The following is a 17187-nucleotide window of genomic DNA, read 5'->3' on the forward strand; positions in this document are numbered from 1 at the left end:
TATTATGTGTCACTAAAGCAAATTTCATCCATTGCAAAAATGAATATATTTAAAGACTGATCTCTTGTACTTTCCATGCAAATAACTGGATAAGGAATCCCTTCAACCAGTTTGAATAAACGTTAATTATGTTAATCACATATTTTCGAATTAATTTTTTTGTAGAAAATACATGATTACTGAGACTTTTATATAGAATGTTCAAGATATAGCGCTGAACTAGAACCAGAAATATTCTGAAAAGCGTCAAAACCCCGCATTTTTTTACTAAACAGAGTAGAATGTGTCGAATTTCTATGGCCAACCGAGTGATAAAATAAATGTGAATGCAGTATAGACATTTAAAATGACTCGATGGATATCAAAAATAAAGTTTCAACTTTGATTTATTGTCATCTTATTAATTTTAATATTATGTTATATATTTTATGTACATTTTGTGGGAAAAAGAGATAAATTTAAGAAAAATATATTTATAAAGTCATCAATATCATAGGACAATCTATATGTACAATCAATTCAAAGATATTATTTACATATTTACAATTCCAATATAACGAGAAAATCTTCGTTTGTTCTTGAAAAAAAATTATTCATAAAACCATCAACATCACAGAATAATTAATGTATAATTCAAATGTATTATTTACATACTTACCATCCAAATATCACGAAAAAATCTTCGTTTGTCAGCATATTTTTATGTGTATTAAATAGTTTAAGTGTATGTCCTTTGAATCTTCTCGATCAATTACCATTAGTTTTTCGGTGCTTTTTCTTTCCCTTTTTTCTGCGATTTGGAGTATTATTTGCGCACACAGCAAGGGGAGAAGTAGTATATATAAAATCATGATGCCTGAATCTGACTTGCCTCGTTCGTTTCCCACATAATTCAGCCAATTCATTATGTGCTATTTCTTTTTGTTTATTCCCTTGCACAGCCCCTTCTAAAATATTTTTCATATAAAATGCCTTCTCCAATTTCTCTTCGAGAAGGCCTGAAGATTTTTTCTTCTTGCTTGGTGGGCATGACAAATTCTGCAGCCCTTTCTGCAGACTCTCATTATTTTCTATGAAGTTTCCTATAATCACTATTTTCCGCAAATCTTCCGTTTTCACAGTTTCCATTTTTTCTTGGGTGGATATGACCAACCTTGTAAAATTGATGGAACTTTTTGGGTTGATGTTTCCGTTCTTTCCTGAGATTTTGATCGTCTGCAACAAAAACAAATATTAGAATATAATTATTTACAAAAATTTGATTATAACTGAACCATTACAAAAAATGTCAATATATCCAAACTATCACTATCAACAGTTCTATACTATTTACGGAATATTTCAATAAAATTTCAAATTTCTAGAAATAAAAAACATAAGAAGAAAATTAGAATCAATGGGAATTTCCGAAATATTTCTAGAACACATTGTCACTATCAGATGAGAAATAATAGTTAAATTCTACATCTATAGTTCTAGAAAAAAAACGCAGTAGAGATTTAATTTCAAATACAGTTCCTGGAATATATGTAAAAGTAATCCAATACTTTTATTTTATAGTTATTGATTCCTAGTAGGCAGTATCGTTACCAAAGTTCTATTTTTAAGTTTTGTTACTCATAATAATTGTTTATAATAAGTTTTTGAGAATATTGTCATATTGCTAATCTTATTCCACTTGGGTTTCTGACTTTTAAAACCGATTTTACTTCAGGTATGTATTCAATATGATTTTCCATAATTTTTCAATGTTTTTAATGACATGTTTTTTATTACTTTAGGTTGAAATCTGTTAAAAGTTTCAAGTGAAAATAAAGAATCTTATAAATTGGAAAGACTCAAGTGGAATAAGATAAGCAATATGACAATATTCTCGATAACTTATTATGAAAAACGATACTGCCCACTATAGGGCATTCCTATAGGAATTAATAATCGGTATTAAAACTCAGAAACCCTAGTGGAATAAGATAAGCAATATGACAATATTCTCGATAACTTATTATGAAAAACAAAACTCAAAATTATAACTATGGAAACGATACTGCCCACTAGGAATTAATAACTATAAAATAAATGTATTAGATTCCTTCTAAATATATTTTATCCACTTGGTTACTTTCAAATCAAAATGTTTAGTCAAACTCTAAGACTAATTTCTCAATACTATGATAACTTGAATTGAATTTAACTTACCATTTTCAGATACGCACAACACAACACAACACGCAACTTCAAATTCAACTGTTCAATCTCAATGGGACGTGCACTCTACTCTTCAAACTATCGGTATAAAATGAGAAACTTTCTTTTTTCTACCTTCCAGCTTTTTCTGAGTTACCCCTACTCTTCTATGATTGTCCGCTTAGTAGAGGAATCACTTGACAGATGCGCTTGCGTATCTTAATGTATTTGGTACCTAGTAAAACTTTACTATTATTTAGTTTCCATACTTATTGTTCCTTTGATTAAGTGCGAAGTTACTGGAGTAAAAATAACTTTTTTTCAAATTGGCGAAAAATTTATGGGTTTCTGGTTATGATTTATATATATATATATTTTTTTATTTTCGATTGTGATATTTAATATGAGGAGTTTCTGAAATAATAGAATACGATTGTTTTCAAAACGTTAGAAGCTTTTGATTTCCATCAATTGGCAAAATTGTATTAAAATTAGAACAATACCTTCTAATGAATCTGTTTTACAAGTAAATATTTGTTCTTATATTTCTTTTTGAATGAACTCATTGTATTTTAATAACTAGATTTCATATTTGTCTGTTGCATGATTACACAGGCCAACAAAATGAAAAAAAAAATTTGGTGCCGGAAATCTAACATCTGATTTTAGATATTTTTAATGTGCTGATTCCAAAAATGCCACCAGATTTTTTCTATCAGCTCTATTTTATGAGATACACGTTACAGGTTAAATGGTATATTTTTTTCTGATAAAGGACAACAAATAAAGAGATAAACATGTACTTAATCGTCAAAATAGAAATTTCCCAGAATCTAATTAGCCAAATGGATACCTGGAATTGTCCCTGACCCAATGTTCCTATACTAGGAACTACTCAATACAATGCTCTTAATTACTTTTATACCTATAATTGCCTATGACCCGATCCTTCTATACCTGCTTGGCTGTACTTGATTTAGTATATTACTTAGTTTTCCCAAGTGAAGTTGTGCTATCATTTTGTGTAAATTTTGGTCGTTTTGTAGTATCAAGACACTAAACTGAAACAATGGCTCTCCTATGAGACTATTGAATTGATAAAACGTAAGAGGAAATTCCATAAAAAGTGGAAAATATATCATAATATATCCGATCAGCTTGAATTTAGGACTCTACGCTCTAGATGCAAATATTCAGTCAAACAAGATTCCGAAAACTATAAAGATTCAATTGAGTCTGATTTGTTGAATAATCCAAAAAAATTCTTTGATTTTGTCTCTTCTAAGAATAAGTTTTCCACCTATCCTAACTCTATGTCGTTGAATGATGAAACCGCAACTGGAGCTCATGAAATAAGTAATCTCTTTGCTAAATTCTTCGAAAGTGTTTATGTACAATCGAACAGCAAAATTGATGATGATAGCGACCGGTACAGTCAATTCAGTACATGTAATCTAAGTCATATTACTTTAGCAAGAGATGATGTGGAGGCTGCGCTCAGAGGATTGAATGTTCGGAAAGGTTCAGAGCCGGATTTAATTCCTGGTTGCTTTGTTCAAGCTTGCAGTGTACAATTATCGTATCCTTTGACAATCATTTTTAACAAATCGCTGGAAAGTGGAGTTTTCCCGAACCGATGGAAGGTAGTCTCCATTACCCCCATATTTAAATCCGGCAGTAGAGATCAGATTAAGAACTACAGACCAATTAGCAAGCTGTGTATCTTCGAGAGGATATTCGAAACATTGATTTATCCACATTTGTTTCATTTGGTAAAAACTCAGATCATTCCTGAACAGCACGGTTTTGTTAAGGGTCGCTCAATAGAAACAAATTTGGTATCTTTCGTTGAGTATTTGCAGGAGAACCTTGATTGTGGAATTCAGGTGGACTGCATATATACTGATTTCAGCAAAGCCTTTGATAGGATAACTACTCAAAAATTGTTTTCCAGACCGCTGGCGGTTGGGGTTTGCGGCCCGCTTCTTCGATGGTTTGAATCATATTTACTTAATCGGTCACAGTACGTTTCTATAGAAGGTTTTAAATCCAGGTATTTCATGTCAACTTCTGGTGTTCCTCAGGGTTCCCAATTAGGTCCCCTACTCTTCGTTATTTACATTAATAACATAATAAACTGTTTTAAAACCTGTCAAATCTTACTTTTTGCTGACGATCTAAAAATATTCTTCCGAATCAGAGGTGAGCACGACTGCCGGTTTCTGCAGGATGATTTAAATGCTTTCATGCGTTTTTGTGAGACAGGAGGTCTCTACTTGAACCTAGCAAAATGTCAGGTAATTTCCTATACTAGGAATTTAAATATCTTTTCATATCAGTACATGTTGCATGATGTCATCTTGAAGCGGTCATCACACGTGAGGGATCTGGGAGTAACATTTGACTCAAAGTTGAAATTTGATATACATGTTGATTGTGTTGTCACTTCATGCAATAGAATGCTAGGATTTATACTGAGGCAGAGTAGATGCTTCTCTAACTGCAGAGCAATCATCTATTTTGCTTATGTTTTCAATAAATTGAACTTCGTATCTATTGTATGGAATCCATGTTATTTGGTGTATATTAATCGTCTTGAAAAGGTTCAACGTAGATTCTTGAGATTTTTAGGATTTAAGTGTAATATGAATTTGAAAATTACAATAGAAGATTGCGATATTTCAATATGATCAGACTTCAGGATCGCTGATGTATTGGTGACATCATATTTCTTCGGAAATTGATAAATGGGGACCTGGAAAGTATCTTCATCACCTCCAGACTGAATATTTACGCTCCAATAAGGAGGATTAGGCAATTTGACATCTTTCACAAACCGAAGAGACAAACCAATAGCGCTATGAACTCTCCTGTTCATAGAATGCTCAGTCAATGTAACAGCTTTAAAGAAGTAATTGACCCATTTTTTCTCAGCACAATTTCTGTCAAGTCGAGGCTAAAGAGTTATTTCATCACATCTTACCATTGATCGCGGTATTCTGACTTTCGGCCCACATGGATGATGTATACTGTTGTGGTGGTTTTTGCTTTTTTTTTAAGGTACTTCTATTTTTTTTTAATCTAAATTGTGACCATTTTTTGGGTATTTAATTACCTGTATGTGTCCTGATTAACAACAATAAACAATAAACAATGGCATCCACAAGCAGACGTACCTGTGTAAATCATCCCGATGTTTTTTGTTATGTGTGTGGTGAATACACTTTGAAAGAGAGCAAAAAAACGATTTCTGACTTTGTGAAAAGAGCTTATCTTGCCTATTTTGGCGTGCATTTAGGAGATCAAGATAAATCTTGGGCCCCACATTTCATATGTAAAACATGTGTTGAACATTTGCGACAGTGGACAACTGGAAAGAGGAAGTGCCTAAAGTTTGGTGTACCAATGGTTTGTAGAGAACCGCGAAACCATCATGACGACTGCTATTTTTGTCTCGTTAATATTAAAGGCATAAATAGAAACAATAGAGACAAATGGACATATACTGATCTAGATTCTGCAAGAAGGCCTGTAGTGCATTCGGAAGAAATACCCGTTCCATCATTTAGCAGTCTACCCGAACTGACAGAAGATGATACAGAAACATCAACGTCTGACGAAGTTAAAAGAATTCAATCAGAAAACGACAGCGATTTTGAAGCAGATTTAGCAACTCCGCAGTGTTTCAATCAAGAAGAACTAAACGATCTTATAAGAGACCTGAATCTCTCAAAGGAATCCGCTGAATTACTTGCATCCAGATTAAAAGAAAAAAATCTACTTTGTCGAGGTTTTTATGTGATTAGTGACTTATGTAATTATGTAAATTAAGTTTTTGCAATAAATATTTAAATCCATGTGTCTTTGTTTTTTTTAACTGTCAATAGTAATATTATATATAATAACAGTTATAACGTAAATTATATACACAATTTTTTCAGAAAATCTCAAAAACTAGATCTGATAGACAAAATCTGAGAACTTTTTCACATTCTGCATCCAAAAATTATTCAGGAATAGTTAAAAAATCGCAGGCACCAAAATGTGTGTTGGCCTGTGTTATGATTATGGATGAGGTCAGAATATTTGAACCTTTTTGGGATTAATTATTTAATGAATATTGTAGCATCCGTTCTAAGTTAATTCATACTTATAACAGATATTTATATCAACATAATTCAGGTGAACCATTTTCTTGAATGGATAAATTTAGCATTAATTTTTGAAATATTGCCTAAAGGCATTTAGGTTCAAACCGAATGAAATGACAGTCTCTTTCTGAGAGATTTTTGTGGGGAAAAAGGAGACAGTCAATGTTTTTAGTATTGGTTTCAAGTTTTTTTTTTTCATTCAACTGGGTATTAATGTTGATTATGCCTGAATTCCTTGGACAACAAGTACCTATATCCACCTTGAGGAATGCATCATTCCCTTAATGGTGTTGATAACGCATTTGAATGAATAACTTCCAGTATTCACTAAACTTTCATTACTTACGCAGCTACTCTGGTTATATGGAGGAACATTATTGGGTACTTTGAAAATATTATTATTTTTGTAAAAACCTGATGAAGCTTCACTGTAAGCGAAACAATTGTTGTAAAATTATTAAAATATTTTGTGGAAGATGTCGTTCAATTTCATCTTATTCAAAATGAATTTCCATCAAGTAAAGACCGAATCAATCAAACCTTTGAAACTAATCACTAACCGGAATTCCTAAATTTTGTTACAAAATTCTTTGAAGCACCTATTTACATCTAAAACTCTTTTGAACAGTTTCCATCTGGTCATTTTCAGTTATTATCATACAGAGCCTTGGAAAACATCAAATTTTGAATTATGATGTGAAAAATGAATACTTCAGTATCTATTGACACACTACTTAATTGTGCAAAAAATAATTTGTAATATAAAGGGGAACAGACATCACTTGAAAAATTTTAAAATCAATGGATTATAAATACGAAAGGTTGAGGGAACGCGAAATTTTATGTGACCAAAAGCATGTCGTTGCAGCCAAAATTACTTTCTAGCGAAATTTTTGCAATATGAATCTTTGGAATAAAATATCAGATTTGTGTTTCTTGACGATACTCGGATTTAATAGAATGATTCTTCTGTTCGTCAACGGCTTCAACATTAGGCCAAAAAAGATAACCAACATTAATTCCTCTCAAGCAACTGCATATTATTATGTGTCACTAAAGCAAATTTCACCCATTGCAAAAATGAATATATTTAAAGACTGATCTCTTGTACTTTCCATGCAAATAACTGGATAAGGAATCCCTTCAACCAGTTTGTATAAACGTTAATTATGTTAATCACATATTTTCGAATTAATTTTTTTGTAGAAAATACATGATTACTGAGACTTTTATATAGAATGTTCAAGATAGCGCTGAACTAGAACCAGAAATCTTCTGAAAAGCGTCAAAACCCCACATTTTTCTACTAAACAGAGTAGAATGTGTCAAATTTCTATGGCCAACCGAGTGATAAAATGAATGGGAATGCAGTATAGACATTTAAAATGACTCGATGAATATCAAAAATAAAGTTTCAACTTTGATTTATTGTCATCTTATTAATTTTAATATTATGTTATATATTTTATGTAGATTTTATGAGAAAAAGAGATATATTTAAGAAAAATATATTTATAAAGTCATCAATATCATAGGACAATCTATATGTACAATCAATTCAAATATATTATTTACATATTTACAATTCCAATATAACGAAAAAATCTTCGTTTGTTCTTAAAAAAAAATTATTCATGAAACCATCAATATCACAGAATAATTAAAGTATAATTCAAATGTATTATTTACATATTTACCATCCAAATATCACGAAAAAATCTCCGTTCGTCAGCATATTTTTATGTGTATTAAATAGTTTAAGTATATGTCCTTTGAATCTTCTCGATCAATTACCATTAGTTTTTCGGTGCTTTTTCTTTCCCTTTTTTCTGCGATTTGGAGTATTATTTGCGCACACAGCAAGGGGAGAAGTAGTATATATAAAATCATGATGCCTGAATCTGACTTGCCTCGCTCGTTTCCCACATAATTCAGCCAATTCATTATGTGCTATTTCTTTTTGTTTATTCCCTTGCACAGCCCCTTCTAAAATATTTTTCATATAAAATGCCTTCTCCAATTTCTCTTCGAGAAGGCCTGAAGATTTTTTCTTCTTGCTTGGTGGGCTTGACAAATTCTGCAGCCCTTTCTGCAGACTCTCATTATTTTCTATGAAGTTTCCTATAATCACTATTTTCCGCAAATCTTCCGTTTTCACAGTTTCCATTTTTTCTTGGGTGGATATGACCAACCTTGTAAAATTGATGGAACTTTTTGGGTTGATGTTTCCGTTCTTTCCTGAGATTTTGATCGTCTGCAACAAAATCAAATATTAGAATATAATTATTTACAAAAATTTGATTATAACTGAACCATTACAAAAAATGTCAATATATCCAAACTATCACTATCAACAGTTCGATACTATTTACGGAATATTTCAATAAAATTTCAAATTTCTAGAAATAAAAAACATAAGAAGAAAATTAGAATCAATGGGAATTTCCGAAATATTTCTAGAACACATTGTCACTATCAGATGAGAAATAATAGTTAAATTCTACATCTATAGTTCTAGAAAAAAAACGCAGTAGAGATCCCAGCAAGCACAAAAACTTCTCAGAGATGTTAAAAGTAAGAGATTTCGAGACATTGAACATCCACTGCGATGTTCTGTTTATACATGAATAGAACTTTTATAGAACAGCCAATGTCCGCCGCAGGCGGCTATTATATGGATGTCCTTGGGATGTCACAAAAAGAACTACTCAGAAGTTTTTTTGATAGCCTTTTCATGTACACAATAGAACATTTCTAAAGCGCTTTGCGCACACGAAATCGCTGTTTGTAAGACTTTATATGAAATTCTTTTGTGAGGCCTTTTTTCTTTCATTTGAATGTTTGAGGATACCACATTCTATTTTAAATGAACTACAAAGTTTTTAAATGAAATACAGAATACTATATAAGAATAAAAATATTTTAATGATACTCCAACAGGTACAAAAGGAAAAGAAATCACATTTCACATAAAAAATTGAACAACAAAAAACAATTGATAAATATTATACTACAGAAAGGGAGAATAAACAAAAAATATATCACATTCAATGAAACAAACATAAATAACCAAAAAGAAATATCACATTTAACATAAAAAACAGAAATAATAGAAAACAAACTGATTATAATATTAGATGTACCGAAAGGGAAAATGAAAAAAAATTATGAAAAATTTATTTTCCCTTCATTTTATCGTCCCTCCTCCTCTGCCTAATATGCCTAAACCAATCTTTGGCATAGAGTTCGAATACTTTACTAGTGATTTGGAATTTTCTATGGATCACATCTACAAAATAAAAACAATTCAAACAATTAATTCACAAAATATATGAAGGTTAAGATGATTTTTTTCAATTAAAATAACAGAGAAAATAGCTGCATGAAAGGATCTGGAAGATTTGAGTTGTATATAGCTCCTAAACAGGTTGATTTGCGAAACGATTTTATTTATTTAATTATTTGTACTGGTATTTAAAGATGGAACAATTTAAAGGAGTTTTCAAAAACAAGAACTTTTCTGGGACAATTTGAATTATTTTGTGATTCACAAGTGATGAATGATTATTTATCATCGTCGGAAGAGTAATCTTACAAAATATTGTGGGAATTATCAACGGCAGAGATAGATTATCGAAATATATTGAAATCCTCGATGATATGGCTTTAAACTTTATAAGGTTATTCCTTGAATAATTATAATAACCTTCCTTATACCATTCGATTATTCCAGCCAAAATACAATGATCTCTTATATCTAGTCACAAATACACAAATCATATTAACCACGCAGCGTGGATTCTTTTGAGGTTATATGTATGTTTCTGGACATTATACTATACATTTAATTCATGTAATACTTACTTATTAATTGTATTTGGTTACTATGAAGTGATCGATCCTAAATTCACAATCAAAACCAACACAGAAGTAGTTAATATTATACAAATTACCAATCAACTTTCAACTCCGAACAGTACACATTCCAAACTACGAAGAAAGTGGAAATGGCGGCAAAATGAAATAGGTGAATTGTATATTGTTTATTTGGAATGAACCTCTCAAGGCAAACTATGCGACGTCTAGAGAAGATATCCACACGTTTACATTATTTTCAACTCGACAGTACCTCTTTGTAGGTAGACGAAGAAATGCCACAGATGGCACAGATCAGAACAAATAAAGATTTCCAATAGCCTTTGGAGACCTCTTTGGGAAGTGCATATTACGTTTCAAAGAAACATCCTCATGCCAACATTTTCGAAACATCCCAAAACATCCCAGGGATGTTTGTGCTCGCTGGGATTTAATTTCAAATACAGTTCCTGGAATATATGTAAAAGTAATCCAATACTTTTATTTTATAGTTATTGATTCCTAGTAGGCAGTATCGTTACCAAAGTTCTATTTTTAAGTTTTGTTACTCATAATAATTGTTTATAATAAGTTTTTGAGAATATTGTCATATTGCTAATCTTATTCCACTTGGGTTTCTGACTTTTAAAACCGATTTTACTTCAGGTATGTATTCAATATGATTTTCCATAATTTTTCAATGTTTTTAATGACATGTTTTTTATTACTTTAGGTTGAAATCTGTTAAAAGTTTCAAGTGAAAATAAAGAATCTTATAAATTGGTATTAAAACTCAGAAACTCAAGTGGAATAAGATAAGCAATATGACAATATTCTCGATAACTTATTATGAAAAACAAAACTCAAAATTATAACTATGGAAACGATACTGCCCACTAGGAATTAATAACTATAAAATAAATGTATTAGATTCCTTCTAAATATATTTTATCCACTTGGTTACTTTCAAATCAAAATGTTTAGTCAAACTCTAAGACTAATTTCTCAATACTATGATAACTTGAATTGAATTTAACTTACCATTTTCAGATACGCACAACACAACACAACACGCAACTTCAAATTCAACTGTTCAATCTCAATGGGACGTGCACTCTACTCTTCAAACTATCGGTATAAAATGAGAAACTTTCTTTTTTCTACCTGCCAGCTTTTTCTGAGTTACCCCTACTCTTCTATGATTGTCCGCTTAGTAGAGGAATCACTTGACAGATGCGCTTGCGTATCTTAATGTATTTGGTACCTAGTAAAACTTTACTATTATTTAGTTTCCATACTTATTGTTCCTTTGATTAAGTGCGAAGTTACTGGAGTAAAAATAACTTTTTTTCAAATTGGCGAAAAATTTATGGGTTTCTGGTTATGATTTATATATATATATATATATTTTTTTTTATTTTCGATTGTGATATTTAATATGAGGAGTTTCTGAAATAATAGAATACGATTGTTTTCAAAACGTTAGAAGCTTTTGATTTCCATCAATTGGCAAAATTGTATTAAAATTAGAACAACACCTTCTAATGAATCTGTTTTACAAGTAAATATTTGTTCTTATATTTCTTTTTGAATGAACTCATTGTATTTTAATAACTAGATTTCATATTTGTCTGTTGCATGATTACACAGGCCAACAAAATGAAAAAAAAAATTTGGTGCCGGAAATCTAACATCTGATTTTAGATATTTTTAATGTGCTGATTCCAAAAATGCCACCAGATTTTTTCTATCAGCTCTATTTTATGAGATACACGTTACAGGTTAAATGGTATATTTTTTCTGATAAAGGACAACAAATAAAGAGATAAACATGTACTTAATCGTCAAAATAGAAATTTCCCAGAATCTAATTAGCCAAATGGATACCTGGAATTGTCCCTGACCCAATGTTCCTATACTAGGAACTACTCAATACAATGCTCTTAATTACTTTTATACCTATAATTGCCTATGACCCGATCCTTCTATACCTGCTTGGCTGTACTTGATTTAGTATATTACTTAGTTTTCCCAAGTGAAGTTGTGCTATCATTTTGTGTAAATTTTGGTCGTTTTGTAGTATCAAGACACTAAACTGAAACAATGGCTCTCCTATGAGACTATTGAATTGATAAAACGTAAGAGGAAATTCCATAAAAAGTGGAAAATATATCATAATATATCCGATCAGCTTGAATTTAGGACTCTACGCTCTAGATGCAAATATTCAGTCAAACAAGATTTCGAAAACTATAAAGATTCAATTGAGTCTGATTTGTTGAATAATCCAAAAAAATTCTTTGATTTTGTCTCTTCTAAGAATAAGTTTTCCACCTATCCTAACTCTATGTCGTTGAATGATGAAACCGCAACTGGAGCTCATGAAATAAGTAATCTCTTTGCTAAATTCTTCGAAAGTGTTTATGTACAATCGAACAGCAAAATTGATGATGATAGCGACCGGTACAGTCAATTCAGTACATGTAATCTAAGTCATATTACTTTAGCAAGAGATGATGTGGAGGCTGCGCTCAGAGGATTGAATGTTCGGAAAGGTTCAGAGCCGGATTTAATTCCTGGTTGCTTTGTTCAAGCTTGCAGTGTACAATTATCGTATCCTTTGACAATCATTTTTAACAAATCGCTGGAAAGTGGAGTTTTCCCGAACCGATGGAAGGTAGCCTCCATTACCCCCATATTTAAATCCGGCAGTAGAGATCAGATTGAGAACTACAGACCAATTAGCAAGCTGTGTATCTTCGAGAGGATATTCGAAACATTGATTTATCCACATTTGTTTCATTTGATAAAAACTCAGATCATTCCTGAACAGCACGGTTTTGTTAAGGGTCGCTCAATAGAAACAAATTTGGTATCTTTCGTTGAGTATTTGCAGGAGAACCTTGATTGTGGAATTCAGGTGGACTGCATATATACTGATTTCAGCAAAGCCTTTGATAGGATAACTACTCAAAAATTGTTTTCCAGACCGCTGGCGGTTGGGGTTTGCGGCTCGCTTCTTCGATGGTTTGAATCATATTTACTTAATCGGTCACAGTACGTTTCTATAGAAGGTTTTAAATCCAGGTATTTCATGTCAACTTCTGGTGTTCCTCAGGGTTCCCAATTAGGTCCCCTACTCTTCGTTATTTACATTAATAACATAATAAACTGTTTTAAAACCTGTCAAATCTTACTTTTTGCTGACGATCTAAAAATATTCTTCCGAATCAGAGGTGAGCACGACTGCCGGTTTCTGCAGGATGATTTAAATGCTTTCATGCGTTTTTGTGAGACAGGAGGTCTCTACTTGAACCTAGCAAAATGTCAGGTAATTTCCTATACTAGGAATTTAAATATCTTTTCATATCAGTACATGTTGCATGATGTCATCTTGAAGCGGTCATCACACGTGAGGGATCTGGGAGTAACATTTGACTCAAAGTTGAAATTTGATATACATGTTGATTGTGTTGTCACTTCATGCAATAGAATGCTAGGATTTATACTGAGGCAGAGTAGATGCTTCTCTAACTGCAGAGCAATCATCTATTTTGCTTATGTTTTCAATAAATTGAACTTCGTATCTATTGTATGGAATCCATGTTATTTGGTGTATATTAATCGTCTTGAAAAGGTTCAACGTAGATTCTTGAGATTTTTAGGATTTAAGTGTAATATGAATTTGAAAATTACAATAGAAGATTGCGATATTTCAATATGATCAGACTTCAGGATCGCTGATGTATTGGTGACATCATATTTCTTCGGAAATTGATAAATGGGGACCTGGAAAGTATCTTCATCACCTCCAGACTGAATATTTACGCTCCAATAAGGAGGATTAGGCAATTTGACATCTTTCACAAACCGAAGAGACAAACCAATAGCGCTATGAACTCTCCTGTTCATAGAATGCTCAGTCAATGTAACAGCTTTAAAGAAGTAATTGACCCATTTTTTCTCAGCACAATTTCTGTCAAGTCGAGGCTAAAGAGTTATTTCATCACATCTTACCATTGATCGCGGTATTCTGACTTTCGGCCCACATGGATGATGTATACTGTTGTGGTGGTTTTTGCTTTTTTTTTAAGGTACTTCTATTTTTTTTTAATCTAAATTGTGACCATTTTTTGGGTATTTAATTACCTGTATGTGTCCTGATTAACAACAATAAACAATAAACAATGGCATCCACAAGCAGACGTACCTGTGTAAATCATCCCGATGTTTTTTGTTATGTGTGTGGTGAATACACTTTGAAAGAGAGCAAAAAAACGATTTCTGACTTTGTGAAAAGAGCTTATCTTGCCTATTTTGGCGTGCATTTAGGAGATCAAGATAAATCTTGGGCCCCACATTTCATATGTAAAACATGTGTTGAACATTTGCGACAGTGGACAACTGGAAAAAGGAAGTGCCTAAAGTTTGGTGTACCAATGGTTTGTAGAGAACCGCGAAACCATCATGACGACTGCTATTTTTGTCTCGTTAATATTAAAGGCATAAATAGAAACAATAGACACAAATGGACATATCCTGATCTAGATTCTGCAAGAAGGCCTGTAGTGCATTCGGAAGAAATACCCGTTCCATCATTTAGCAGTCTACCCGAACTGACAGAAGATGATACAGAAACATCAACGTCTGACGAAGTTAAAAGAATTCAATCAGAAAACGACAGCGATTTTGAAGCAGATTTAGCAACTCCGCAGTGTTTCAATCAAGAAGAACTAAACGATCTTATAAGAGACCCGAATCTCTCAAAGGAATCCGCTGAATTACTTGCATCCAGATTAAAAGAAAAAAATCTACTTTGTCGAGGTTTTTATGTGATTAGTGACTTATGTAATTATGTAAATTAAGTTTTTGCAATAAATATTTAAATCCATGTGTCTTTGTTTTTTTTAACTGTCAATAGTAATATTATATATAATAACAGTTATAACGTAAATTATATACACAATTTTTTCAGAAAATCTCAAAAACTAGATCTGATAGACAAAATCTGAGAACTTTTTCACATTCTGCATCCAAAAATTATTCAGGAATAGTTAAAAAATCGCAGGCACCAAAATGTGTGTTGGCCTGTGTTATGATTATGGATGAGGTCAGAATATTTGAAACTTTTTGGGATTAATTATTTAATGAATATTGTAGCATCCACTCTAAGTTAATTCATACTTATAACAGATATTTATATCAACATAATTCAGGTGAACCATTTTCTTGAATGGATAAATTTAGCATTAATTTTTGAAATATTGCCTAAAGGCATTTAGGTTCAAACCGAATGAAATGACAGTCTCTTTCTGAGAGATTTTTGTGGGGAAAAAAGGGACAGTCAATGTTTTTAGTATTGGTTTTAAGTTTTTTTTTTCATTCAACTGGGTATTAATGTTGATTATGCCTGAATTCCTTGGACAACAAGTACCTATATCCACCTTGAGGAATGCATCATTCCCTTAATGGTGTTGATAACGCATTTGAATGAATAACTTCCAGTATTCACTAAACTTTCATTACTTACGCAGCTACTCTGGTTATATGGAGGAACATTATTGGGTACTTTGAAAATATTATTATTTTTGTAAAAACCTGATGAAGCTTCACTGTAAGCGAAACAATTGTTGTAAAATTATTAAAATATTTTGTGGAAGATGTCGTTCAATTTCATCTTATTCAAAATGAATTTCCATCAAGTAAAGACCGAATCAATCAAACCTTTGAAACTAATCACTAACCGGAATTCCTAAATTTTGTTACAAAATTCTTTGAAGCACCTATTTACATCTAAAACTCTTTTGAACAGTTTCCATCTGGTCATTTTCAGTTATTATCATACAGAGCCTTGGAAAACATCAAATTTTGAATTATGATGTGAAAAATGAATACTTCAGTATCTATTGACACACTACTTAATTGTGCAAAAAATAATTTGTAATATAAAGGGGAACAGACATCACTTGAAAAATTTTAAAATCAATGGATTATAAATACGAAAGGTTGAGGGAACGCGAAATTTTATGTGACCAAAAGCATGTCGTTGCAGCCAAAATTACTTTCTAGCGAAATTTTTGCAATATGAATCTTTGGAATAAAATATCAGATTTGTGTTTCTTGACGATACTCGGATTTAATAGAATGATTCTTCTGTTCGTCAACGGCTTCAACATTAGGCCAAAAAAGATAACCAACATTAATTCCTCTCAAGCAACTGCATATTATTATGTGTCACTAAAGCAAATTTCACCCATTGCAAAAATGAATATATTTAAAGACTGATCTCTTGTACTTTCCATGCAAATAACTGGATAAGGAATCCCTTCAACCAGTTTGTATAAACGTTAATTATGTTAATCACATATTTTCGAATTAATTTTTTTGTAGAAAATACATGATTACTGAGACTTTTATATAGAATGTTCAAGATAGCGCTGAACTAGAACCAGAAATCTTCTGAAAAGCGTCAAAACCCCACATTTTTCTACTAAACAGAGTAGAATGTGTCAAATTTCTATGGCCAACCGAGTGATAAAATAAATGGGAATGCAGTATAGACATTTAAAATGACTCGATGAATATCAAAAATAAAGTTTCAACTTTGATTTATTGTCATCTTATTAATTTTAATATTATGTTATATATTTTATGTAGATTTTATGAGAAAAAGAGATATATTTAAAAAAAATATATTTATAAAGTCATCAATATCATAGGACAATCTATATGTACAATCAATTCAAATATATTATTTACATATTTACAATTCCAATATAACGAAAAAATCTTCGTTTGTTCTTAAAAAAAAATTATTCATGAAACCATCAATATCACAGAATAATTAAAGTATAATTCAAATGTATTATTTACATATTTACCATCCAAATATCACGAAAAAATCTCCGTTCGTCAGCATATTTTTATGTGTATTAAATAGTTTAAGTATATGTCCTTTGAATCTTCTCGATCAATTACCATTAGTTTTTCGGTGCTT

The 17187-nt window shown here is 31.5% G+C and overlaps 2 protein-coding genes across 2 annotated transcripts; both read left to right on the top strand.

Moving 5' to 3' along the window:
- Positions 1-4164: 4164 nt before the first annotated feature.
- On the top strand, positions 4165-6024 carry LOC123312391. Its single transcript, XM_044896785.1, has 2 exons — positions 4165-4215; positions 5523-6024. Exon 2 carries the CDS (start codon positions 5590-5592, stop codon positions 6013-6015), a length of 426 nt encoding a protein of 141 aa, XP_044752720.1. The 5' UTR covers positions 4165-4215; positions 5523-5589; the 3' UTR covers positions 6016-6024.
- Positions 6025-14280: 8256 nt separating this feature from the next.
- Positions 14281-15362, top strand: LOC123310960. Its single transcript, XM_044894685.1, has 3 exons — positions 14281-14593; positions 14813-14977; positions 15351-15362. The coding sequence occupies exons 1-3, from the start codon at positions 14378-14380 to the stop codon at positions 15360-15362; spliced, it is 393 nt and encodes a 130-aa protein (XP_044750620.1). The 5' UTR covers positions 14281-14377.
- The last annotated feature ends 1825 nt before the right edge of the window (positions 15363-17187 follow it).

The sequence above is a fragment of the Coccinella septempunctata genome, chromosome 4 (genome assembly GCF_907165205.1).
Source record: "Coccinella septempunctata chromosome 4, icCocSept1.1, whole genome shotgun sequence".
In the NCBI taxonomy this organism is placed as follows: Eukaryota; Metazoa; Arthropoda; class Insecta; order Coleoptera; family Coccinellidae; genus Coccinella; species Coccinella septempunctata.